This window comes from Crocodylus siamensis, chromosome 8, assembly GCF_052110815.1.
Source record: "Crocodylus siamensis isolate JL-2025a chromosome 8, ASM5211081v1, whole genome shotgun sequence".
Lineage (NCBI taxonomy): Eukaryota > Metazoa > Chordata > Crocodylia > Crocodylidae > Crocodylus > Crocodylus siamensis.
The window spans coordinates 19,688,021-19,713,201 of NC_143402.1; the positions used below are offsets into that span (position 1 = coordinate 19,688,021).

The 25,181-nt window shown below is 44.6% G+C and overlaps 1 protein-coding gene across 3 annotated transcripts; it reads right to left on the reverse strand.

Moving 5' to 3' along the window:
* Positions 1-1,049: 1,049 nt before the first annotated feature.
* AMER1 (APC membrane recruitment protein 1) lies at positions 1,050-25,010 on the reverse strand. Of its 3 annotated transcripts, XM_090060275.1 has the most exons (3): positions 24,876-25,000; positions 23,376-23,483; positions 1,050-11,961 (listed from the first exon to the last, which is right to left on the reverse strand). In XM_090060275.1, exon 3 carries the CDS (start codon positions 11,865-11,867, stop codon positions 8,382-8,384), a length of 3,486 nt encoding a protein of 1,161 aa, XP_089916401.1. In that variant the 5' UTR covers positions 11,868-11,961; positions 23,376-23,483; positions 24,876-25,000; the 3' UTR covers positions 1,050-8,381. The 3 variants fall into 3 exon arrangements, with proteins under 3 accessions (XP_089916401.1, XP_089916400.1, XP_089916402.1); XM_090060274.1 differs by lacking the exon at positions 23,376-23,483 and having other exon boundaries at positions 24,876-25,010; XM_090060276.1 differs by lacking the exons at positions 23,376-23,483; positions 24,876-25,000 and adding an exon at positions 24,523-24,809.
* Between the last annotated feature and the right edge of the window lie 171 nt (positions 25,011-25,181).

Below are 25,181 nucleotides of genomic sequence, written 5' to 3' on the forward strand. Positions count from 1 at the left end.
TGGTGATTTGCAGACCCCATCAATTCAACAGGAATTGAGATCCATTCTGGACCACTATTTTGCCTGGGCAGAAAAAGGAATTGTAGTTTGCGCTGACCCCAGCTAGATGATAGGCCTACAGTAAGAAATGTATACAGCTGTAATCAAACCAGCATAACTCCCCATGTGGAAATTCTTATTTCAGAATAAGAACATCCACATGAGTAACACCAGTATGATTATGCTACAGTTATGCTGTTAAATTCCACCCCTTGGAGACAAGTTTTTAGACAGCTGGCCAGGGAAGTAAACCCAAAGGTTTTTAGGGAGCAAGAATATTCCAAAAATATTATTACAGAGTGTACAACTCATGGGACACAAGTGCCTCTTCCAACACAAATTAAAAAAATTCCTTCAAGTCATTCCTGTCCCATTCTGTGCCTTCTAATCAGCAAAGAAAAACTGCAAAAATAACATGTCATCATTGCTCTAAAGGAGCTGCGTTAGCACAGGCAGATTCACTATGCTCTCCCTATTCCTGATAGCAGATGAGCAACTGCACAAACATTTGTTCATTCTTATTCTGCCATGAAGTCAGAGCAATTTAGCTCTGTTTTTAAATATCTTTGTGCTTCTGTTTGCCATAAGATGTACACATAGGGAATTTTTCATGAACTCAGTGAATCTGTTGATGGTACCAAGAGATATGTTCCCCACTTCACAGATAAATGAAATTCCTACTTATTGTTTGCACAAAGCAACAGTGGAACATGCTCCTAAAAATGAAAATCTGACTCTTGGGTCCAGTCTCTTGACTGACTGTTATTCTGTAGAGCTAATTTAACAGCAAATACTTTAGCTGGGTATAGCAAGTATAGAACTAGCCAAAATCCAGCTGGTCTCAGACTGTGCTTTCTGAAATATTCTTCCCGTTCCACTCCCCATTTCATTTGATTCTTAAAAGCAACTTTCCCTCTACTCTTCAGCTAAGAGAGAGGGAAACAAGTCCAATGTACTGAGCACTGGGAAAAGAGAGAGACACCAACAACAAAAAAAACCACACCAAGACATTTTAAGATGTTCTCTAGAAACCTGAAGTTTATTCATTAGAATTCAGTGAAAGGAACATTCATTTTAAAACACAGTAAATACATTAAAAAGTTTAAGAACCAGTAGCCATGAGAACAAGAAAGGGGCAAAAAGAAAAGAAAGTGTGACTCAACTAAAATATCTAAAAGGGGCAAGGGAGAAACCAACTGCCCTTGAGTGGATCAAACTGTGCATAGCCTTCAAAGGTTCCAAGTTGTACCGAAATTATTTGTAGAAACAGATTTGATTCTGCAACTGGCATCAAGGAGAGCTGAGGAAGACTTGGCCAATGGTTCACTTCTCTGTAATGGACATATGCATCCCTCTAGCCCTAGCTTTACCCCAGCTGAGTTTTGTTCATTTATTTGCTGCTAGATGAGATAGAAGAGTGTGGAGGATGCAAGGAAGAGGAGCAAGTGACTTGGCACCCTGCTGGAATGTTACAGAAAAGAGGGCACTCGATGATGCTTTGGAAGGAACTATCCTGCACTGGCAGGGAGACTATTTGGATATGTTGATGGGTCTTCTCCTTCCCTAACTTGCAGGAGAATACAGCAGTGCAGAGGAGAGTGATCTCAGCAAACACTTAGCTGCATGAGATTACACAGCTTCAAAATTAAGTTCAGGGAATGTTAAAATGAAGTGTTGGTCAAAACACTCCAGGAATGTTTGCAAATTAGATTTCTGCCCACTTTGCACTTCAGAAACAGAAGCAAAACCCATTTAAAAAAAAAATAATGAAAAGGAACACTGTCTGCTTAAGGAGTCATTTAATTAGAAGACACCAAAAACCCTCATGCACAGCAAGTGTCTATGGCTGAATCACTGCTTTCCCTTTTTCATAATTTAGCTTTCACCACTTCACCTTTTGCACTCAGCTTGGAGACTGAACAGAAGTGAGTCAATTTCACTTCCTGTTTGAAAACTCGCTTCACTTTCTGATTCTCATACACCGTTCTGCTGCTACTGAGAGTGGGTTTCCAAAACCTGACAGGGGTGCACTTATAAGAAAACCTCAATAAAAACAAAAAACCCTAAAATTCAACACCCCTCCCTACTGGCAGTGCTCCTTTCAACTAAGAGCAGCTGCTAAGTGAAAGATTCTGGGGCTCTTAAAATAAACAGCATAGTTACCATAATTAGGGACCTACTTAAATCACAGGAAGACTAAGGGTTTTTTACGGTCCACACCTGGCACAGAGAGCCAATTATTTCAGTGGTTCCACCCCTTGGTGCTGATTGGCAGAGGGCCTGGGGGAGTGGGGAGGGACGAGGAGGTGACTGCCACCTTGATTACTGGCTGCCCTTTGTCATCCCATCCCTTGGCACTGACTGGCAAAAAGGTGCCAGCAGGGAGGGAGACAAGGGAGGGAGCTGTCATGCTACCCCACCAGCCGGCACTTGCTCTCTGCTGGCTTCCACTTGGGAGACAGCATTTTATTTTTAATTTTGTTGTCGTTTTCACATATTCCACGAAATCCACAAAACTGCAAATGAAGTGAGTCCCTAACTATAACTGGTAAAGGTTTTCCTAGAACAGTGCTGAAAAGACAGCAGACCTCTGGGGCTGCTGAGGTATGAGACTAGTTCAGGAGTTGATAGAGCAGAAGCAGCGGTCAGGAAATCCCTCTAGTACAATTTTGATTGGGGACCAGATGAAAGAGGCTACCCTATAGGAGCAGGGAACAGGAAAAATTTTTTGCACTAGGTAAAAAGCAGGCACCAAGATTGTTACTCCTGATGGGCTAAAGCAGGGCTGGCAATACCCTTGTAGCTCAGCCCGGCAGAAAGAACAGGACTGTGTAGATGCAGCAGCTGCTGCCTCCTTCACTTCCTCTTCCTGTAGTAGCAGCTTTGCTCCGGTGAGGGAAAGACCTACCTACTCTATTCTGTGGTTTTCTCTTCTCCAGTAAACCGGCTGGCAGCTAGCTACCCCATCGTATCCTTTCCAGAGGGGAGAGGGCCGCAAGCAGCAGTACTACACTGATGGCATCTAACTAGGCCCCAGATGAATATTCAAAATCCCAAGACTGACCCAACTGAAACCAGACTTTGGTAGGAGCTTTTCCCAACAGTTTCAATTAAAATATCACAGGGCAACAAAGAACATGATTTCCACTCCAAGACAGGCAGTTACTTAATAGAATTCCCTTTCAGAAATCAGCTATAAAAGGGTTCAAAGGCAAAAAACCCACATACACAAAAACAACCCCCCCTGATTTCTAAATTTAAAAAAAGTCAACAATACTCTTGGAAAGTGATCAATACAGCCCACAAACCCAGATTCAAAACAAAACTAAGACGGCACTTGACAAGAGTGACAAACCAGTATTAAACAAACATTTTAGTAGTAGCCACAGAAGGTGTGTGGGGGTTGGCAGGCTTCTGATCTTCAGAATAAACCTTCAGTATAAAAGTGGAATAGCACATGACACAGGGATTTTAGAAGCAAGATGGTTTCTTCATTGCACAGGTGGTGGCAGTGGTAGCAGCAGCATTTGCTTTTTCTCCATCGAAACTGTAAACCGCACCATTTTAACATAAAATACACAAGTAAAACAATAGTCCATAAAATTTCTCCATGAATATAAAATGCAAAACTATACAAAAATAGATAAAATTGACCGTTTTCATATGCATATAAAAATGCAATACAGCACAACTTGGTAGTCTGACCTGAATGTCAGTGGTTTAAAACTGCCATGGTTAGCCATGTGATAGCAAAACATTTTGTGCAAGTGCCACTGCTTGGTACAATCCTGCTATTTTAAATGCCTTGGCTGGACAATTCCTGACTTCTGACAGTTGATGACTGGCTCCGTAGACCCTACTGTTACTAAAACCTAAACTGATACTTAGCAACTTGGTGCCTAAACGTGACTCCACATTTAACCAGGTAAAGACAAGATTTTGATTCTGCAATGTGTTGAATACTAACAGCTCTAAGCTGCATTTTACTGGGAACCCAGGTCAAAAGTGCTGGCCAAAGGGCTTAATTCAAACTGGTAAATGCTGTAGGTTTAAGAGCCCACACCAGAAACCCAAGCCCCAGAAGAGCTTTTTGGGATGTTGCAGATCCTATGCATAGAAAAGCAGATGTACCCCGCAGGGTCCATCCCTCCAATCTGACATGCATTTGGCCAATATTAACTGGATTAAAAAATCCTTAAGTTTTTAAGTCTTACTTTAAAAGAGTGGCTACTATGCCTGATAAGTGATCAATTATACTACCAATTAATTAAGTGTAAGGGATGAGTCTCAATCTACTTCATCATGCCAAGATCTCTTTTCTCATGGAAGTGGGAAGGAAGAAGAAAGGAAAAGGGCAAATTGGTTTTAAACCTTTGGAAATGGGGGGATGGGGAGAGACAGATTTGTAATAGGACCACCAACTGCTTCAACTCTGCGGTTAGAGCAGTCTCCCTCAGGAAAATGGCAAGACCCACCAGCTCATACCCATAGTCTGCTCTGACACTGAATGAAGTCAGGAGCAAAAGCATACTCTGAAAACCTGTAGCAGGCTCCCACACCCACAATGAAATAGGAGATCTTGAGATTCCATAATGGATTTAATTCCTCTCACTTAATTCCTCTTAAGTTTTACAACAGAACTTAAAGGGTTATTAAGGAAATAAGTCAGAATTTGAAACTCAGTTCAGAAATGCCATTTGCTTTATGAACAAGCACTTAAGAAATTGCTGCTTGTCACTTCCACCTACCACAAGCTTTTTTACCTTCAAATAAAATCCATGACCCTTTTTACGATTTTAGTAGAAACATCAAAAAGTGTATCATCATTATGGAAAACCTGGTCTTATTTATCCCTTGACGGACAAAAATTTTAGTAGCGTTAGGAGATCTCATTGTGTAACACCTTCTTCCCAATTCAAATTAAAAAAACCTTACTTTTCTTTTATCTTTGGGCCCAAGGAGCAGAATATTTCAATAATCCTGCAAATTAATTAACGCTTGCATATTTCCAAAATGCATAACTTTAGTCAATGTATATCAATGTCACATATTTTCTCTGTTAGAGTCTAAATCACATTAAGAAGAAAACCTTTGGTATGAAGTCAGATGATCAAGTCCTAGCTGTATTGCTTTCACACATTAGTGTATTGAAACCACCTGCATTAAGTCTTTCCATTACGTACCTACAACCAAAATGCTTATTAGAGACATGCATCTGTAACTGAACATTCTTTTTAGCACTGAGACACTTTTATGTTTCACCCAAACTTTGGCAAAGGCCACATCATTGATAAACAAAAACACAAAACAAAACCCCATCCCCACAAGATGCCTTTGGTGACATGCTCAAAAAAAGAATTCAGTAAGAGGCTGTTGCTTTAACCAAGACAAAAAGGTGACTATTGGGAATGCTTGCCTGTATTCTCTTTGCTCTTGTTAACAGTAATTTATTTGTGACCTACAGCAGGTAGAGAAAAGTGGATCAGATCTATGAAGTTAGGATCTGGTTTGGAATATGCCCCAAATTTGACTGATACTCCAGGCCCTGATTTAGGAAAACTTAAAGGCTGCCTTCAATAGGATTTTATTCCCAGTTCAGAAAAGGAATGAGCCTGAAGCCAAGGTCGCTCCCTTTGCTAATTCTTTGCCTTTTCATGTAAGACTGTCAGATTGTAACGCACCAAGGACGCTGATTTAGCGCAGTAACGACTAAGTTCTCAGTTACAGATGGCCAGTTTAAGGACATCAGCAAATGAATTAATTACTGCAAGATATAAAAAAAGAGGCTTTGCTGTACCAGTGTGAATACTCTTGCCCTGTAGAAAGCTAGAGAGAGCTTGGCCTTCATACAGTAAATTCCTGCACCTTTTAACCTGGCAGTAATAATCTGTCTGCCCATTCTCTCAGGGTTGAATTTGTCCCATGCAATCTTGTTTATTACAGTGGGGTTGTATAGTTGTGCAGTGTGCACTGAAGAATGGGACACAATGGGTCCTAGAGGGTAATGCTCAGCAGTGCAACCAACACGGTAACACTGAAGAATTAAGATACAATACAACGTACAAATACAGAAGTAGGTGTTCTCTGTTCTTAGCTTTTTTGTTTTTTTAAAAGCGAAGAGCCAAACAAGAGCACAGCTGTTGTTCTGTCCTTCAGTGCTCCTTCACATATGCACAGCAGCAGCCCCATGAAGGTGTCTTTTCCATATGACATATTAGACCCTCACGTGCCTCTTTCACCAGGGAGTCTGTATTTCATGCCTAACTAGTACCAATGCAATGATTGCAGAGATGTTCTCGGCTGTTTGCTAAGCCAGTGAAGAGTGCAACTCTAAATCAGTATGGGAATAACTTATAGCCCAGTTAGGAAGAAACATTAAGACCCAGTCTACACTGCAATTTGGAACCCGGTTGTAATCTGGTTATGGGCCAGAAGAACTGTAGCCAGGTTATCCATTCTGACCGGCATCTACACAGGGCTTGAAAATGGGTATCAGATGAAGTTGGTATATAAGAGAATGTGACAGCTGTGTAATCCCACTATTCAGATCCTCCAAAACATTTTGCAAAAGCCTCCAGGCAAAGGAAGACCCAATTTAAAAAATGGCAGTTAGTTTTAAGCCATTAAAGAAAGTATTTTTGCATGACAGAAGCAGAAAAGGGCATTTTTAAATGCTCTGCAGTTCACCATTAACCAAATTAAGTCAAAGCATGTAACACTGATAGAAGCATAGGGACACTTAGAAAGTCAGTTAGGAAGAAGAGAAATCTATTTTACGAAACCAAAATCATGTCATTCAAGACTGACAAGGACACAGAAGACTCCTTGGAGTCTGTGCTCCAAGAGCCTGACGCACGTGCCTCAGAGAGCTCTCATCCATGCAACCAAAGACCTCCTCAGAGCAAAGTGCATCTCTCCACAGCTTGCTTTCATTCCTCAACCTTTCCTGCAAGGTGTAGGAGCAAAAAACCTAGAAAAACAACAGATGAAGAAGAGTGGCAGTATATCCAGCTTTTTCATTTCCTCCAGGTGTGAGGAAGAGAAATTCTGAAGCCTAATTTAGGCTGTGTTACACCTCGTATTCCAATTAACAGAATACTCTCCTTGTATGCATTTATGCAAGAAAATAAAAATCCCTAACACAAAACTTCCTTTTGAAGAAAAGTAACAGCATCTGCAACTAAACAGCTACAGGCATGAGTCAATTTAGCTTATTTAAAAAACAAATATTCACGTTAAGGTGGGGGAGAGGAGGCTGGGGCAGGGAATGCACACAGGGAAGGTTCTACTTTATGAAGTGTGATCACTTCAAAAGGAATAAATGGGTGAACATTTTGTTCTTAAAGGGACATCATCAACATGGAATCCAATCAATAAAAAGTAGAGCTGCCTGAAAAAAAAAATCAAAGCTCCTCACAGCAGGGGGAGTTGGAGCGAGGGGTTGGAGGATTATTTTTTTTAAACCAAAATGAAAACATTTACAGGAACATTCTCATTTTGGTTGAAATTCCCTTCGCCTCCCATACTTTCCTTTCTCCACTGGAAAGGAAATCAAACCTTGCCAAAAGAATTCCAATCCCTCCCCCCCACACACCCTTTTCTCTTAATGGACATTTTCAGAGAATATATTTCCCTTTTCTTGACTATCTCCAATTAAGTCATTCCGGGTCTATGAAGTAAGTCTCAGAATGACCTGTGATTTTACTACCATGTCTACCTATTTTTCCTCTCTCATCCTCATCACTGTATAAGAGCCACATAATCAGAGAGAAATGACTCCACCGCGGATAAAACAGAGAATATCAAGTGCTGCCCAATGCTCAAAGCAAATAAACAAATTGAATATTATTTATTACTCCTCTTTCTTACTTTTCTGTTAAGGCAGCTTCATATTTTAAAGAAAATTCAGGGGAAAAAAAGCTTTGATTTTTAGAAGCTGATGGTATCCCTTTAATTAAAAGCTGCCAAAAACTAGCCCGATGTACTAAAGATTTGTCTGCTTCCAGATTTTTATTCCAGCAGTGACAATATTATGTACTAAGACTAGTATACATTCTGCATTGTGTATTATATTCAACCGAAGAGTGGTACATGCTGAACCAGGGTGTCTCAGTGGTAGTCTAGGAGTCTAGGAGCTTGCTTGTACAAAACACAAATAAAGCACCCAAAGCCGTGCAGAGTGCTAGCAGCACTGCCACTTTGCTGCACCCTACTTCAGCCGCAAGAAAAGAGTTCATCTTTGTTGGCCCAATTCTAAATTAAAAATCACTCCTGGAAGTTTGCCTTCTCCCTCCCTGAAAAGTGAACCCTAAACCCTACCCCCCTCACCCCTGTGTTGTTGGCTATTTGGCTACCGTTACATTCACTGTAGTGCTTTTACAGCTAATGGGCAGCGGGTTCCCATGCGAAGCTCTCCCTTTCAGCAGGTCGGCACTGGGGCTTCCATAATGCTCAGCAAAACAGGCTGGGAGTTTTAAGGTCTCAGTGTTGTCATCGTGAAGCTGGGGTATTCCTTGAGTAACACCAACAGGTTTGCACTTTGCTGGTTTCTCAGGGGACTGAGTGAAACTGAAGCTCTGAGGTAAGTCAGCCCCTTTTTCTCCCAAAGGTAACACATGAGCAAGCTTTTTGGCCATGTTTTCCCCATGGTACCTATAGGAGCTACATACCACTTGGGACTGTCTCGTATCAATCTGCAGAGGTAAACTGGATGGCCTGACCATGTGTCTGGGGGACTGAAGCATTGGGTTATTGGGTTCCATATCCTGGGGCCTCCTGTCCAGAGTCTCCAAGGCATTGCTCCGTGCAAGGGACACAAATGGAGAATCCACTTCTGACTGCTCAGATGTATCCCAGCTGCTTTCTACAATAGCTGGAGCACAGCCCCATTCTGTCACCCCACCAGAGGAACACTCAGCATTGTACTGCACACACTGCAAAGCTGGCCATGCCAGAACACCATCAGCTTCTCTTCCATCTGAAGGAGAGGGAGGAGTGCTCTCCTTGCTTCTGATCAGCAGGGATCCATCAAAGTCCTTTTTGCTGCTGTCCCTTTTAGACCAGAGCTGACAAGGCTTAAGGCCATTTTTGGAGAGTTGCAAGTCTGCAAGTTCAAACTCCAAGCTCTCGGTGTCAAGCGACCTGCTCCTTCTGTTGATGGAGAGAGGTGCCGGCATGGAAGGGCTCAATCCATGAAGGCGCAGGTGACGGGGAAGGCTGGCTACTCCCCAGTTGCAGCTCTGGAAAGAGCCGTGGGGATACCCTGGGAACATTCTCTCGTCACATTCAGCAAAGGACTCCTTCTGCACATAGCTGTCATCAAAAGCCTCAAAGGATGCAGCAATGTCCTCATCTGTGTTCATCTCCAGGTGCTGCTCACATTCCCCCTCGCCTTCCTGCTCCACATCGACAATATCAAAAGTGACCATGGTTGGAAGGACAGGAAGGTTCTGAGTGAAGGAAGAACCAGAGTCAGAGCTACCAAGGCTTTCAGAAAGGCTAGAAAACAGAGTCCCGCTGCTGGTGAACTCCACCAGAGCTTGAGAAAAGTTAACAGCATGCTCAGGTTCACATTCACTTTCTGTCTGGGGCTCTCTGGGGCTATTTTCCACACCACTGTGGTTCTCATTTTGCAAGCAGCCATCATGGTCATGTTTTCTATAGCTGGGGTAGGTCACCGTTTTGGTTGGGGCTAACCCACTGTGGACAAGTCCTCCAAACACTGTATGATCCAGATCAGAATCAAATACAGAACTGTTTTTCATGAGCTCAATAAGGCAACTTCCTTGTGCTTTTTGGCCATTGCAATACTTCTCTGGATATAGTGTCCCTTGAAAATCCCTCCACTCTGAATTTTCAAGTCTGGACAGAGAAACCCCACTGTTTACACTTCTGTTTGAGGCTTGAGGACCAACTTGTTCACTTCCAAGGCAACTCTGATTTTTGCCAATTAAGTTGGCTGCTCTAGTTTTACATTCAATATATTGCTTTTCCCTGGCACATTTATCTTTGCTTGGAACATCCAGCCGTTTCAAGACCGGCTCCCTCTGCAGCTCCCAATACAACAGCTCTTTCTGAATGGCAGCCAGCCTCTCTTCCTCAGTTTCCATCACTCTGTTTTTCTGCCCTGCCAGTTGCATCAGGTTCTTCTCAGCAGGGAGAGTGAAGTCTAAGAAGCAGCTGAAGATGTCTGGATGAGGTGCTTTGCCCTCGAATAAGGATTCATCCCCCTGGGATGGGCTCATCAAGGTGTCATCAGGCTCGTAAAACTCATAAAGTGCATCACCGCTATAACTGTCTCTTGGGAGACGGTCCTTCTTGCCTTCACCAAGCCCATCCCCAGCTTCATCCTCTGGACCAGGCGTGGTAGAGTCATAATAACCCTCATCGCTATTAGGGGCAGATTCCTGCTGGTCACTCTGTGGTGTTAAGAGCTCTACATCGTCTACCACCCCACCAGTGTATGGGTGGGCTCCCTCCATGCACAAGCCATGACCTTCCAGCTTGTTATTCACTCCCTGTGGCTCATGACTGTTCATGAGATGAGGAAGATTGGCTTCATAGCTACTGTCCGCCTCAGTGGTTCCTTCCCACATCTGATGGATGTACTCCTCTATCTCCTCAGGCATGGCCATCTCCTCCCCTCCTCCTTGGTACGTGACAAGACATGAACTCCTCTTGGCAGCATCTCTGCTGCGCTCCACAGAGATCGTGCTCTCAGCAATGCTCTCAATATCTGGCTCGGCAATGATGTCTCCACACCCAGTGAGTGAATCGAAACTTTTAAGGGAAGTGACATCCCCAAACATCAAGCTGAGCTGATCTCCTGAGTGTTCAGATGGAGGATAATTTTCTATGTAATCTAAATGGAGGACATCAGGAAGGCTGCTGTAGCCTGGCTCTGCACAAACAATAGCCTCTGCCTCACATTTCATATCTAGAACACAGTCTTTGCTCATAGGCGCTACTGCTCCGTTCCCTTCCAAGCTACATTTCTCAGCTACCAGCCACTCTGACTCAGTGGCTTCTCTAAGGCTGGATGCCAGGCAGCAGTTTTCCACCAAGTTTCCAGTGCATGCTGCAGAAAGAGGATCTCCCCTTAGACTCTCCACCTCAGAGGCTTGCTGGGGTTCAGCTCCTGTTCCTCGTGTTTTGCTGGTTTGCTCTCCATCTCTAACCTCTGCAACCCACTCATGCGGTCCCACCTTTTCAGGCTCAGCAGTTTTGTTCTTTCTGTGGCGCCGGATGCTGTTAAAAAGCCCCTTCAATCCTTTCTTGGGCCTAGGCAAAGACAATGATTTGTCCCCGTTGGACTTTTTCTCAAAACCTTCTGTGCTCCCTGGTGGAGAGCTCTCCCGCCTGCTGAAATCAAACCTGAAGCCAGCATCTATTGCTGTATGAGCACTTTGAGAGCTCGGCAGCTGGCACAGGTGTGAGCTTGTGCTCCCATTCAAAGGACCCTCCAAATGCCCCCCTCTGCCCTCTTCACATGCAACATCGCTGATCCCATCGTGCGTCTTACTCTTACTGAGACCCTTTTTGGAAGCTCCCTTCCCTTGGCCTTTGGTTTTTCCCCCAAAGAAGCTTGGTAGGGTGCATATGCTCCTCTTCCCCCCAAACAGCTTGAAAGCAGTCTTTTTCAGCTTGCCAGAGGGTGCTTGCTGCTGAAGAAGTTGTTCCTGAGCTGCTGCAGAAGCATCACTCTGCTCAGACAGACAGTCAGCTGCTCCGTTCTCCTCCTGCTGCAGGGGGTCACCTCCCTCAAGGTGCCTACAGACCACAGATGGAGCACTGGTTCTGCCTGTCTCCTCTGTGCAGCCTGTTTCCATGGCAGCTGTTAGGCCCAGATGTCTTTAGCTGAAAACCAAGACCCTGACAGCAGAATCTTCTTCAGAGCACGTGGACCAAAGCATGGTAATTCATCTAAAGTGGAGAGAGAGAGAGAGAGAGAGAGAGAGAGGAGAAACACAAAATTAGTGGTTGGCTTGGAAATCATCTGAATAGATGCAACAAGAAAGAGCTTAGGCACATTCACAACAAGAGCTGGAACACTAACTATCGAGACCACCTCAACCGACTTTATTAGTTCCTTTTGTTCTTACTCCTTGGATGAATGTAATGCCAGTGATGACTGCTGGGCTGCTAGCCTGGTAAGCCTCCGTTTCATCCGTACCACGGCAGTACTGTCTCTTCAGTTTGAACAATTGTGAAGTGGTATTTGGTATATAAGAAGGTTTGCACTCTCCAATTCATTCCCCTTACTTCTAGGCTCCAAGCTGTCAGCCAGGCCTAGTCGGAAGGTGGGTGGGTGTGTGGGAGTGTGTCCATATGTGAATACACATGTATTCGTCTCCACAAGGAAGTAGACTGACTCTCCAAACTCATTTCATCACTGAAAATGTTCCAGTATCCTCTGGCTGTAACTTTTATTAAATATTTACACAATGAACCAAATCAATAAGCAAGCCTTAACAATTATGCTGCACATCTGAGTAAAGGGAACATTTTTTGTACCAGATTTCAGTTGTTTTTAAAACACCTTTCAGAAGAGTGAAAATTGTATTAAAAAGCAGTTCAATACAAACCTCCCTGATGAGATTAGCTCAGGTACACCAGAGAAAGATTTTAATCTGATGCTGGCTTGACATCAATAAAAAAAAAGATATCTTTGGCAGGGGTGAGATGGGGCGAGAGAATAAATCCAATGAAAATTGTAATGCACTGCTGGCTGCTTCTGCCTGCAGCTTAGAATTTTTCTGGTACGAGGCCAGAAAAGCTTTTCATGGAGTTTAAATAAAGATCCTATATGACAAACACACCCCAAACATGGGCTCTCTATTGCTGAGACTCAAGGGCAAAACCTGAGAAGAAAAATTTGTTCTCAAGTCTTTGGGGGATCTGGGCCTGGAGAATATCAGAATGTTTATTTGCTTCTTTTATTAATGACAACCTTGGTGTGTTCACCCTGCTGACAAAAATTAGCAGGTAAGAAAACAGATGGTGACAGCGTGCAATTATATTAAAATGACAGTTACTAGAACATTGCAGACCAAAGCCATGGGCAGGTAGCTATTTGTAACATTGAACTGTTCTCCCCCTACTACTATAGACTCTGTCAGGCAAGGGCAGTATGTCAAGATAGGCAGGCATTCATACAGACACTGAAAACACAGGCAAAGGCACAGACCCCTTTAACATGCCTCTACACAGGCATACATACCCCTTCCATACAACAAACCAATACTTCTACAGTATTAAAGCTTTTAAGCAGCCATTAAGCAATATTTCTAGCTGTGCTGTGTGACCTTGGCCAATTCAACAGCTCTGCTCCTCAGGTTCATCCTCCAGATGGAGGGGAAAATGGGATGAGGGAGCAGGAATTATATCTATATGCCTATCTGGCTAGTTTCATGGATACCGTTAAAGATACTCAATAGGAAAGCACGGCTTTATGACCTACACAGAACAGCCACATACCACCCCTTCTAGAAGCTTGTCAAGTGACAAGCAAATGCTTTGAAGTCAGAGATCACAAGAGGAAGTTGTGATTAACAACATTATTAGGTTGCAAGATAATGCTCTTTCCTCCCTTTTAATCCCTGACCAATGCCCACACTTCCAAGGCAGGAATGGAAAGGGTGGAGTGAAATTTAAAGAGACAACTTCATTTTCCAGAAGCTAAGTCTTGTCAAAACATATACCACTCTCTCTTTCCTTCAGACCTATCACACCCCAACCATGCATTGCAGTTAGCTCAGGAATCCTCCAAGGCAATCACAGGACCTCCGATTCTGAAGTCTTGGTGGTTTGGAGGAGGAGGGGGAGAAGAGAGAAAGCTAAGTAGTAATAGTGTATTGACTCAAATATAAGACAAGATTGTACCCCGCAATCAGCATGCTGGGGGGGGGGGTGCCCCTTGTCTTACAGGTGAATGCAAAGAGGAGGGGGAAGCAGGTAGCTGCTGTGGCTCTGATTCTGGCCCTGAGTCTGGGTTGGGGCCAGAATCAGACCCACAGAAACTTCCTACCCCCCACTCCAATTCCACTTTACAGCTTCTGCCGCCGCCCCCCCCCCCCAACCTTTCCCTCCCCATTGCTGTCAGGCACAGCTCAGCTCATGAAAATGCTTCCCCCCCCAGTCTGGCCAATCAACAGCCCCTACACTGCTGCATGGCCAAGGAAGGGCTGAGCTTCCACATGCTGCGCTCCATTAAGGAGCAACCCAAGCAGTGTCTGATAGTAAAGGGGTGTGGGAAGGGAAGAGGTAGAGGCTGTGGGGAGCTGGGTGTGGGGGGTGCAGAGGTGGTAGGAAGGCTGCAGTGGGAAGAAGTGGGTTGAGTAGAGGGCAGGGGACCACCTGACCCCTCCCCTCCCAGCCACAGCTTCTCCTGCTGTAGCAGTGGGAAGGGGAAGCGGTAGGGCAGAGAGGAAGAGTCAAGACACCCCTCTAATACTCAGATTCTGGAAAATTATACCAAATTTATTAAATTTACTATACATGGAAGCTAAGTATGGGGGGGTTGTCTTATATTCAGGGTCATCTTATACTTGAGTAAATATGGTATTAATAATACCGAGCTTGCTCAAAAGGGAAAGAAAAAGCCATGGAGAAGGGTATATGCCTCTTGCAATGAGCAACTGCTATTGAAAAGGTGGGCTGGTCAATCACCAGTCCTCTGAAGCAGTGGTCTCCAAAAGTGGGGTATGCACACCCCAGGGGGTGCACAAGACCATCCACTGGGGTGCGGGAAGAAAATACTAGAATTTCTATTTCTATTTATATAAATATACATATATTGGGGTGCATGCTCAAAAATTTTTTACTGATAGGGGTGCACGATCAAAAAAGTTTGGAGACCACTGCTCTGAAGAACGACAAAGTGATCAAAACTCTAGGCTCAGATTTAAGGCCTTCTGAAGTGCAATTAGAGATGGTGGTGATTGTGCAATCAGTTCCTGGATAGAAGCCACCTCTACAGCTCTGATATTCAAAAGAACAAAAGGGACCTTTAATCTAGTTTAAATCTCATGACAGCAGTTGGCAAGATCATCATCTAATCTCAACCCAGATATTAGATCAGCCTTAAACCAACTCTAAACCTCATCTGGATATGAAAAGGTGAAGAATGCCTTAGCAATCCTTGTTTTCACAGGAAAAAAAGACTCCACCTAAATCTCTGTTGGCAACTCCCTCAATTTTATCCCAAGTCTTTCTAAAACTTTATCTTATGATTAGGTAAGAAAACCATCTTCCAGTTAGGAAAAAAAAATAATGGAGTTTCTAGTCCTCATCATTGTGAAGTAAATCTTGAAAACCCAACTCAAATGTACCCTTTTAGGCTCAACAATACAGAAGTAATTTAAGCACAAAAAACTTCTAGAAAGTCTTATAAGTATCTCATGATTTTTAACATTTTTACCTTAACTAGCAGATTAAAGTTGACCCAAGTTGCCTCAAATAAATCCCAGTTAAAAAAATAACTTTTTTCACTATAATTTTGCTTCATATTAGATCATCTGGGAAACCTACTTCAAGAACACAACTTAATGAAAAAGTCCCTTGGGGCTGGCAACATTGCTAGGGAAATGTTCCAGTCTTGCAATAAAATATATTTTCCTGTTACAAGTGGCACAGAAGCAAAATTTAAAAAAAAAAAAAAAAAAAAAAGAAGAAACCTTGCAAAATAAAGAAAGAAAAGCATTATAAAAATTCACTTTAGCACACTCAGTACTGAAATCAACTCACACCCACAACTGTAACCACGGGGATATTTATAGACACTAGAAAAATATGATCAGCAGGGACAAAAATATCAACAGAGAAAGAAAATAGGAAAAACAACAGCAAACTTGCTGACAAAAAGCACCTCATCTGCTATGTGCGCTGCGCTTTTTTCAGCCTAGGTCTGTTTATCCTAGAATGGAATAAACTCAGCCACAGTCATCAAGAGTAACTCATTAAAAGTAAAGTGGTCGCTTAAAACAGGAGGAACCACCTGAAGATCTCTGTAGTAGACATATCAGCACTGCTATCATGGATGAAAGTGTACTGATGGTAGAAACAGTGTTAGGGCTATTAACAGGAATGTAAATCTCATGTATCCCACCATAAGGAATGGCTTTATTAATACTTAATGGGGGAAATCATCTAAATCTTACCTACTTTAACTGAAGGGTACTAATTTTCCAGATTATTTGTACAGAAGTATCTAGAAACCCCCTTAATGAAGAGGTATCACTGGACAAAGCAACAGTCAAACACAGGTCCTGCCCTGTGATGATTACTCTGCTGCATGTCTAAATTTTAAAGCAGTACCAAGGTTTGTGCTACTCTATAGCTCTCTAGTATTTCCCATTCACTATGTAGAAAACAATTTTACCTCTCCTACAGCACAGAAAGAACCAAGGGAAGTGTTAACCTTATAGATAAACTTGTTTGATCATGCTGCAACTGAGAAAGATGTCCTTATATGGATGCTCCTAACTGTGGCAAAGATCCACAGTCAATAGATCGATCTAGAGCATGCACAGGCAACCTTTTTCAGCTGAAGCCAGAATGACCCCACCCCAAGGTCAGAGGCAAGTGGATGGGCAGGCACCCTAGCACTCAGCCACTGCCGCTTGTCTCCGCAGCAACACATGGTAAGCACTCACAGCCAAAGCCTTCTGCCACCAAATGATGCAGAATTCCCACATCCGTGGGCTGGATCCAGTCTGCAAGCCCCAAATCTAGAGTGCAGACACACCCTTAACTACAATGGCAAGCTGCAAAAGATTTTTTTTCTTCCAATTTTTGCAAAGAAAGTGCCTCTGTCAGTGGTAAGGGATCAAGCTGGGCTCTTAAAGCATTGATAGGAAAGTTAAAAAATTAAACCGGGCTTGCTTATTTTGATAGCTGTGATGTTTGAAAGCCAAGGAAAGCTTCTCTGCACCCCAGATGTCATGTATTAAACAAGTAAAATGGGTGACATCTTAGCTTGTCAAATCAGTCTCCTTCATTTAAAATGACACTTTCTATAGCAAACAGGTCTGCTGTAGCCATTCGTTATGTAGCAGCAGATTGTAATTAGCAATGATCCTGGTTTTCCGTTTCCCGAGCAAAAATATGCATTTTCCTTTTTAAAGGAAAAAAATAGATTTTCCCCTTTAAAGCCAAAAACTACAGGTTTCCCCTTTTGCAAACAGCTCTCCACCAGCTGGCAGAGTTCCAGCCTGCAAGATGCTGCTTGCAAAAAGGGTACAAAACCTTAAGCCCTGTCTGGAGCAGGAGGGGAAGTGGGCACAGCCTGAGAATCTGAGACCAGCCACTGCTGGCTCAGACTCACTTTGCCTCCTGCAGCCTTTGGGGTAAGCAGGGCCTGGGGACAACTGGGGGCCCTCACTGGCAGGGCTGGGGTGGCAGAGGGCTGAGAGTTGGGCATGAGGGGGCTAGCAATTTCCTGGTTCCTTCACAGCCCCTGCGCCTGATTTTGCAGGTTCTGGGGCCCACTGACTGGCAGGGCAAGTGGGATGGAGAGGAGGGAAAGGAGGGGAAGTGGGAGAGGGAGGCAGCAGGGTTCCACCTATGGGGCCAGCTAGGGTCTTCCCCAGCTGCCTTTTAGCCCCCACAAAGCAGGGACCAAAGTCGCCTGCCTGCTGCCCCCATCCAAGTGCAGGTTCCCAGTGAAGAACTTGCAATTAAGCAAGGATTCACACTCAGAGGATGACCAATTAATTCTCCCAACTGCCAAGGAGGGAAGACTACCATCATCCCTACCTTATAAATGAGAGACCATGAATTAAGGAATTTCTCAAAGCTGCAAAGGAATCTATATCACAGTAAGGATAAAAACCTAAAACTGGTGGACAAAATACAGCCCATGGGCTGGATTTGGCCTGAAAACTGATTGCATCTGGCATGCAGGTCAGCAGCTGCAAAATCATAAGATCCAGCCCATAGGGAGCCGGCAGCTCCAGCTGCAGCATAGTGCTGGGCAGGCAGGCACATCCCAGCCCCACCCACAGCTGCCCTGCATACCAGAAGCAGCGCTGGGTACACACTTGCATGGGCTGTGGATGCTGTCTGCAGGTTCCTGCCAGGGATTGGGGCGACTGCCTGGGACCACGGTTGACACAGCAGTGTTACCTGCAGACCCAGGAGGACACCCTGATCCCCAGTAGGAACCAGCTGCCTGTACCCGCAGCTGATGCCAGCGCCCACTTGGTACTGCTTCCAAAGCACAGGCTGGCAGCTGGTGTAAGTTGCGGGGCAATGCTGGAAGTATAGGACAGTGTGGGTAGGAGTTGGTGGAGGGGGGAGAAGAGAGGTGGTCCTGCCCATGATAAGCAGCAAAAGCAGGACCCAGCAGCAGCCATACACACTGCTTCCAGGGCCCTTCTGGGTGTAGCTGCCCAGAGCCCATGCCAGGGCTGTCCTAGGGCTCCTCCCCACTGCTGCCACACCACACCACCTCCAGGCTGCCCCAGGTCCATGGGGTGGTGGCACTGGAAGTGGGGAAGAATCACAGGGTAGCTCCAACCAAAAGGGCCCTAAAAGCTTGCTGAATGAGCTTTAGTTAAAGCACCCCCACTGCCATTTTTAAACATGGGGATGCTAATACCTGAGACTCTGGAGCATGGTAATTACCATGCTCCTGCAGACTCAATTAATCAAGCCTGCTCCGACATCCTACAGTGTGTCGAAGCTGGATCACTGCTCGTGTACAGTGCCCTTAGAGACTAATTCGGAGAGACCTACAAAGTATCACTGTGTCCTGCCTTCTGCCTGACTTCAGACTAACGCTACTAACTACCTCTCTCCATCCTAGTGTTAAAGGAGTGCTACTTCTCTATGGTGTGTGAAAATAAGCTTCATTAGTTATATGGATACAACTCCATTACTGCTGCAATTTTTACAAGTATGCATACCTTTGATAATGAAGCTGCTGATCAACAGTTAGCTTGTGTGTAGACCAGGCCTCACAATCCTAAAATAAGCTTCCATGAGGACCCCACATGTAAAAAGACAATTCAGTTACATAAAGAGCACTTAATCATGCTCCAATTTTCATTTAAAACAACTGTTTCTCACTCAGAAGTGATGAAATGCAGCAACATCACCCTGAGCTCACAGACTGTTCAGAAAGCTAGGATCCCTTTAATCTCATTTGGGATACTGCTCTGAACCCCATCAAGGATAGTTTGAAATGCCAACACTTAATTATTTCACTGCTGACCTTTTTCTCCATCAGGGTGTGGAATGTAGCAGCAGATACAAGAGGAGGAGTTAATAGGGCAGGAACTAGCAGCCAAGATTTCTTGGGAAAGATGGAGAAAATGAGGAGTTTAAACCCTACAAGTCCTGACCACCCTTAGCCCACCCTGAAGGGGGAGATAGGAGAGAGACAGCTCCTCCACAGTACCAAAGAACTTCCTTTTTCACCTGGCTGCCAAACACACGAAAGCAAGTACCCTCCAACTCCCCAGGGGGGACCGCAACAATTGAATTTGATGGCAAAACACATGAGATATGCCGGACCGATTATACCTAGAGACCTACCTAAATCACAGCGAGACAAAGGGTTTTTCACAGCCCCTTCACGGTGCGCAGAGCCAATTTTTGCAAGCATTTCACTGCAGCCCTGATTTCACTGATTGGCAGAGAGGGCGAGGGAGGAGGAGGGACAAGGGTGTGACCATCATCTTGATTGCTGCTGGCTGCCCTGCCCCTCAGCCCCAACTGGCAGAGCAGCCCTGGAGGGGGGAGAGGGGATGGCCACCATCTTGTCTGCTGCCCCACCAGCCAGTGCCTTCTCCTCCAAGCAGTGAGGACCACTGGCCAGCATTTAATAAAAATAAAGGTGGGTTTTTTTGTTGATTTTATGGATTTTGCAGACAATCCTGGATTTTGTGGTTTCTGTGAAATCCATGAAACCGCAAATTAAGTAGGTCCCTAATTTACCATATACAGGATACAGCAAACAGCAAGGGGGGAAGGGCAAAGAGAGACAGGGATTGAGGAGGAGGGGGTTAGGGCTGGAAAGCAAGAGGCAGAGCCGAATATTTCTGGACATCTCTCCATATAAATTAAATCCAGCCTACTCCACAGGACATAGGGCTTTGGGCATGCTCTTGCAAGAGACAGATTAGGCGTTCTACGTGACAGACACAAAAATATTACTCCCTCCTCCAATAAATCAGACACAAATTCCAGAAGCAGTGTGCAAAGCAACAGCACATTATAGAGATTATTTATTTGCGCCATTAATGCTTTGAGAGACTCTCTCGTAGGGGTCAATACTGACAGATGTGAACCTGCTACAACATGCTTCCACAAGACCTAAAATAAACTGTTGCATTAGTTACCCTCATTAATAAACTCTGAAAACCTCTTGCAATAGAAAGCGTGTTGGAGTACCAGAGTATTACCAACCCTTCATAAAACTACCTCCAAAGGGACAACTTAAACCATTATAATCTAAACAAGTTTGATATCACTAGATCTGTCTTTCTTAGAGGCAGTTTCCCCTCTAGTATCATCAGAGTTACATCACTATAAAAGGGGTCTTAACCATCTTGAACTAGAATAGCTATTTCCAGAAGGGTTCAAGTAGCATCTGCAAAGGGCATTTTATTGCTTTAAGCTATCTTGGTATACTGGTAATTAAAGTGCTATGTCTTGTGGATTTAGACACGGCCTTACTTGCCTGAGGACTACGCCTGCATCTCAGACAGACATTTGTCATCTGTTAGTTATAAAACAAATGTTACGACTGATGTTTTTTTTCTTTTTAAAAGAGACATACCAAATCTCTCCAGGAAGTTCCTGAGATGCCAGGACAGGGGTCTGTCTGCCTTGTCACATAACGCCCTGGCTAAAGTTTAGATATGTGTTCCCTCTAAAACAATAAGATCAAAATTGTCTTTTAAAAAAACCTATATTGCTCCAAAGAGAATGTTTGAAATAAACCTATATTGGAAAAGAAGGGAAAAATGCAGGTTGGATGGCTCAGGGGGGAAGAAACAAGACCTTCCAACTCCTGCTTATGGATTCAGCCCTGTTTGGTTATGACGGGATGAAGTTACAAACAAAGCACAGTGTTGTGGCCTCACATGAATGTGTGGTGTGGGGCTTCTATCCAATTCCCACAAGGTTAAGTGCCCATCAAAAAGCCACTTGCAGTACCTGGGCCCTAGTCTAGCATCTCAGTACCAGGTAAGTCAGATATGGGAATAGTGAACTTCCCCCAGATCCTGACCACAGTGAGAAGTAAGTTGCTGGGTGGGGTTTCAGTTAAGTTCACTGTCCATGTTAGGAGTAAACAGAAAAATCCAATCAAGGCAGCTTTCAGCCCAGCAATTTCCTAAGCTCTAAAATGGTCTTGTTTTAAAAAAGCCAACAATTTAATGTTCATAATGTTTTAGCATCAGGCACGCGATGATGAGGAAAAAACCCCACCAAAAACAAGAGTTTCTCTTGCTGCCTCCCAGGCTCCGATCTTTACCCCGCCAGCTGGTTTTATTTATCTATCTTGTTATCTATCACTTGGGTGAAGGGGAATAGAGAACACCCATTAACTCATGCATCTCTTTAAAGATAACAGAGGAGTCAAACCTCAAGAGTTAAGTCACGTGTCATCTACTCTTGCTCACACTCTACTCATTTACATTACGCTGTAGTTGCAAGTAGTAAGCATGTTACATTTGTGAGTGAATATTTTTACAAGCATAGTGTAAATGTAACAGCTATTCCTGAAGAGCTCCTAACGCCTCCATTAGTCTGCTACAAAATTGGAAAGCAGATTCCTCCTACATATGCATTCCTCTGCCTCTCCCCATTCACAGCCTCCTATGCATGGCTTCTGTGTCTATTCTTTGCTGTTCAGTGTGTTCTGCATAAAGGTCAGAAGACCAAGTAAAACAATCCTGTGTCCTTCCCATAATCACTTACAGGAGCAAAAAACAGAAAAGAATGATTACAATAAAAGCAAAAAAAAACCCCAGTAAGTTTCAAATCAAAGCCAGGGATCTGGCTACCAGATCTCAAATGACCTACTTGGATCCCATCAATAGCAAACAGAAATACAAACAACAAAATGGCTGTCAAGTAGCTTAACTCCTACACAAACTAAAAAAGTAATACACAGGCTTCTATATATGATCGTGTCCAGAAAGTACAACATCAACATTAACTGATGAACTCAATGAAATATTCAGTTAATATGCAAGATTTGGCATACTGCACGCTATATTTAAAAATACTGTATTCTTGTCCTTGCTGGGTGACACATAATTTTGGCAAAAGAGAATGTTGTTTGGAGCCAAATTCAGTACTAGAAGCCACTTTGAAGTATCAGTTGAGAAGTACAATGGGACACGTGTCCCAAAGAGGTTTGGAAACATGTTTGAGTTAACAACAAAACTTAAATCAACCTTTTTTTTTTTCTTCCTGGCCTACAGGCTTTTATACAACTTTGAGCCCAAACTTAGCAGGTCTCAAGCAAGGTCCTCCACCTGCTCTGGTCACATAGTAAGGATACACACTGAGCTCACACAAACCTTTCCCTGATATATTAGCGTCATCAAAGCAACCAATTTTGTGCATCAAATCAGACAGATGGTCTCAGGAACACTAATGAGCAACACCTTCAAAGGGTTCAATCCTCACAAAAAAAGGTTGGGGTGGGGGTGGGGAAAGGGCTTAAAACAAGCAAAGCAGCTTATAATCAGCCTATTTCATAGAACAGTTGAGAAGAAGCAGACTTCACTCTGGTGAACTGAAGAAAGAGCTTATCAAGGCTTTGACAACCAGCAAAGATGTGCAGCATCTACTTGGCTTAGTCCAAATTATATGAATTGTTCCACTATAGCCTGCAAAACAACCACGTGTATATGCCGTCTCCTTCTCAGCAACAAAATGAGACAGAACAGCTCATCTTGGTTCCTAGAAGTCTGGCAAAACCTTAAAGTTTCTCATCACATCACCAGGTTCCCTTTACAATTTACCCGGTAGCCCAAAGTGTTAGGAACCACATTTAACTCTAGCGAAAGCACGCACGACTGTCCTTGTTATCAACAAAGTAAAGTCCTGCTCATCTCAACACTGAGCTTGATGCTACAAACCATGAAAATGCCTAAATTCTCGAGGTTACATAATAACTGTCACAGGATACAATATAAGGCCAAGATTTGCCTTAGATGTTTGCATTGCTACAATGTTTTGACATGCTTTCTTCCTTCCAAAGAAAAGTTAGGGGACGACATTATTTGTGAAATTTTTAGCATTTACATGTGGGTACCCGACTAGGAATGACTGATACAGATAATCAACTTGGTAGGAAGTGTAAGAACTACAACTACCATTGTCGGTGAAAAGTCCTCATCTTCCAAAGTGGCATGCAATGAAATTGGGTGGCTACTGTCAGATTACCCAAAATGTAGGCACTAACTCCCGCTTCCAGAGGACACCTGTATATAGGAAAGCATTTAAGCAGAACATGAAATATAGTGTCTTTAAACAGAGTCCAATAAATCTGATATTTCTGCAAGCGAATTTCAGGTCACCCTCCCGATTTAGATGTTGCTCTAAACAACAGGACCTAGCCATTTTTGTCAACCCAGCATCTGAAAATTAAGAAGTAGTGGTTTGCCCCCATGAGTCACTCTGCTAAAAACTTGAGATCAAGCTTGACCGTTAGAAACCCAAGACTGGAAAGGGCTCCTTGGGCCAGAGTCTTGTCCCCTTGCATTTGTAGGCAATCACGACATGAAGGAGTCCCCCCAAATCACCACTTCAAACCTTTTCCCACAATGACAAGGAACAGTGTCAGAAAGAAACGCTGAAATATTTTGAAGAATTAGCTCAGTCAGGAGAAATACAAGAGAGCAGAAAAGTGGTATTTAAATATTTGCCTGCAGGATCAAAAGCGAGTATGTTAATAAGTGTTTATATGGGACAAGTTTAAGGGGGAAGGAAACTTGCACTCAGTGCAGGACTAGCAAGTCAGGCAGACAGGGCTTCTTTTCCCAGCTCGGAGAGGCTCATTCACTGCTCAAGGATAAGCAAGTACTGCTTCTCTGGGCCTCATTTTCCCCAGCTGATGCCAGGAAAATGTTGCCTTAACACACTCAGCCCAGGAGTTAAGGCAACGTCCTAGACCTTAAATTCAAAACCCTCATTTCCCACAGACAGACCAGGTTAACCCCAAGAGACTCTGCTGACCCAAGGCAACTTCCCAGACCTTAAATTCACAACTTCCTTGACCTTAAATGCTGGAGGCTGCAACTGAGAGAGGAAGAGTGGAAAAAACACTAGTTGTACCCAGTCCGCTCCCTGCCCCGGTTCACTACAGAAGACCGGACAAAACGGACCCGAGGTTTTAACCAACGTCTGGTCATTCTTGTTTCAGGGGGCTACAGCAAGAGGAGACGGATGGCGGGTTTGTCTACAAACTGGAGGAGAAAGGAGCAAGGGCCGTCAGGTTCAGTCTCAACATCAGGGACTTACAGGACAGATGGACACAGGGAGATCGGTAGGTAGATCAACGTAAGGATACAGGTAAATCAGCAGAGGTAGATCCGTGGGGGGGGAGGAGTAGACATACGGATATCGGTGGGTACAAACGGGTGTAGGGAGAGAGGCAGGCAGGCAGGCAGGCAGACAGGGCCACAGGCGGACAGACGGGTCTGGACAGGCTGCGGCACAGGCCGAGCTGAACCCCGCACACAAAGGCGGCCACAGCAGCTGCCAGCGCACCCGAGCGGGCCGGGACCTGGGACCTGGGACCTGGGACCTCCCCCCCCGGCCCAGGCCGCACTTGGGGCAGCGCCCACCCGGCTCCGCGCCCGGCCCGCACTCACCCGCCCGGGGGGGCCGCGGCGCCGCGCCAGGGGGAGGCCGGGGCCCGCCATTGTCCGCCGCCGGCGCCCGCGGAGCAACCGCCCGGCCCGGCCCGGCCCGCGCCGCCGCCGTCACACACGCACACGCGCCGTCACACGCGCGGGGCGGGGCCAGCGCGACTGACGGGTCGCGCAGCCAATCCGCGCCCGGGGCCGGGCCGCAGCCCTCCCACGGGCCGGGACACACCCGCGTGCGCGCACACACGGGCAAGCGCGGACACGTGCGCACACACAAGCACGGACGCACATAGACACGTGCGCACATGC

Bases quoted from the DNA above. Each gene is read 5' to 3' on its own strand.
- AMER1 (XM_090060274.1), bottom strand. From the start codon at position 11,867: ATGGAAACAGGCTGCACAGAGGAGACAGGCAGAACCAGTGCTCCATCT.